At 32.5% G+C, this 2,433-nt stretch overlaps 1 protein-coding gene across 1 annotated transcript; it reads left to right on the forward strand.

The window, feature by feature from the left end:
• The first annotated feature begins 849 nt into the window (after nucleotides 1-849).
• Nucleotides 850-1,542, forward strand: LOC142174581 (uncharacterized). Its single transcript, XM_075240402.1, has one exon. The coding sequence runs from the start codon at nucleotides 850-852 to the stop codon at nucleotides 1,540-1,542; it is 693 nt and encodes a 230-aa protein (XP_075096503.1).
• The last annotated feature ends 891 nt before the right edge of the window (nucleotides 1,543-2,433 follow it).

Consider the following 2,433-nt stretch of genomic DNA (forward strand, 5'->3'; position numbering starts at 1 on the left):
GCCTTATAAATTTTTCTAATAACCCTTGGGCTCAACTAATTGCTAGTAAATATGCCCATAAAAAAAATAACACCAAATTTCTCCTTCATCTGGGCAACCCTTCTAAAAGGGTATAAAATCCTTACCAAAGGAATCTTGTGGCATCCGAGCAAAAATTCAAATATTGACATTTGGTCAAGTAGATGGATTCATAATGCTCCCAGCCTTAGAAATTGTATAGAAGGCCCTTTCCATAATTCTGATTACTTAATCTCTCTTAATCACCTAATTTTTAATGATCAATGGGATATGTCAAAAATTTCTTTTGACCTACCCCCTTCTCTAATAAACAAGATCAGGGCTACTCCTATGCCGTTAGGTTCAATAAGTAAGGATCTTATGTCCTGAGATTCGAATAGCAATGGCATATTTACATCTAATCCCTGCTACAAACTTTTAGAGGATAACCACCTGATGATTCAGGATAAAGAGCCTGACTTTAATTGGATTTGAGATCTCCATTGTCCTACTAAAATCAAGTTCTTCATTTGGAAATGCATGCATAATAAAATTCCTTGTAGATATTACCTTCAATATATTGGTATCAATATTGATCCTATTTGCCCTATGTGCAAACAAGGACCTGAGGATGCCACTCACATTTTTCTCACATGCCCTATAGCTACCCGTTATTAGTCCAGTATTGGTCTAATAATCAACCAAAATAATGCTCAATCAAACTGGTTAGCTATTTTAAGGAATGCTAATCGCCAAGTCAGTCATCAGCATTATGCATGGAAAAGTATCCTCCCCTTTTCGATTTGGAATCTTTGGAAGAATAGAAACAATAATAACATAAACAATTTGGATATGGATATTAATCCTAGACAGGTTTTCCATCAAATATGGGAATTTCTCTTCTTTACTGAAAAAAATCTCATACAACAATCTTCAATTAAGATTAAAATTCACTGGGAAAGACCTCCTCCAAACAAGATAAAACTTAACATTGATGGGGCATTCTTGAAAGAAAAACTTCATGCAGGTATAGGAGGAGTTTTCAGAAATAGCTCTGGTAATTGGATCATGGGCTTTACAAAATCTTGCTACACATCACGCTCCATGCAGACAGAACTATTAGCATTGGAGCAAGGCTTAAAATTAGCGGTGAAGATGCCATTTGCTGCTATAGAAATTGAATCAGATTCAACGGATATAATAAAGATGTTTATTGATGAAAATGATAGCTCTAATGCATGTTTACTTAAATGCAGATCATTAATGCGCCAACTGAAATCCCCGGTGATCAAGCATAATTTTAGGGAAGAAAATGCAGTAGCAGATTGCCTAGCTAAGGAAGCAGTCAAGAATTTCAAGTCGGATAAATGCTACCACCTTGCTTGTCCACCTCTTTTTGTTGAAGCCATCTTGGAAAAGGACATGCAAGGCCTTTGTTTTGGTATTAAACAACTAAGCACCAGTGTTTGTAATAGTTTAGTAACATTAAACAATAGTAATGTCCTTCGGGACTATGTAACTTCGGTGAAAGTTTTTGCGTATTAATATATATGCTTCCTTATCGTTAAAAAAAAAAGAAATATATTAGACTAATGTTTTTGGCTTCCAGTGTTCTTATTTTCATAGGACTACTATTTATACTTTCAATATAATTTAAAGGGAAAATTTCACATAAGAATAACTAAGCTTCATGCTTTTTAATTTTATAGCCTATATTTCAATTTACAACCAATTAGCCCAAAAATAACAGGCTAAGATTCAACATCCAACTCCAATAGGTTCTAGAAATTACTATTTAATTTTTAAAGAAGATTGCTCAAGCTTTTAAGTTCATTTTCGAATCAGTAACTGTGACTCAAATATTAGTTCAACAAACCAAATCTATTTGGATGGTGAAAATTAAATTTTTAACAAGCTTAAACATGTGAGTTTAAATTTCAAATTTAATTTTGTGAGAAATTTAGAGCGGGTGTTATTTAGACTTGTTAGAAATAGTATAAGGAAGTTGTATATAAAATTTAAAGTCATTTAATGGAGATTTGGACTGGTTTTGAACAAGAATTACAATTGAAAATCGTGAAAGAAGTTCGTCTACAGACGTTTGTATAAAGGTGTATAATAGTGTATAAGATGTGTTTATACACTCATATACACTATTATACAAGATTATACATAATTATACAAAAAACTAACTTCGTCTTCTTCCTTGTGTCTTTTCTAAAATTTAACTCAAATCTTGCTCAAATCTACTCCAAATCACTTCAAATTTAAATTTTGAACTCCTTTTGATATTTTCTAACAATTGGAACAACACCCAATCCAAACAACTAACAAACTCAAAAAATCCTATTTTCGAAAGCAAAGCTTTGAATAACCTTCAATGGTGGACTTTTACTCTTAAATTTTCTTACATTTCAACCAGGTAACACAGGGTAA

Source organism: Nicotiana tabacum, chromosome 20, assembly GCF_000715075.1.
Source record: "Nicotiana tabacum cultivar K326 chromosome 20, ASM71507v2, whole genome shotgun sequence".
Classification (NCBI taxonomy): Eukaryota; Viridiplantae; Streptophyta; class Magnoliopsida; order Solanales; family Solanaceae; genus Nicotiana; species Nicotiana tabacum.

Coding starts and splice junctions, on each gene's coding strand:
- LOC142174581 (XM_075240402.1), top strand. CDS start 850: ATGGATATTAATCCTAGACAGGTTTTCCATCAAATATGGGAATTTCTC.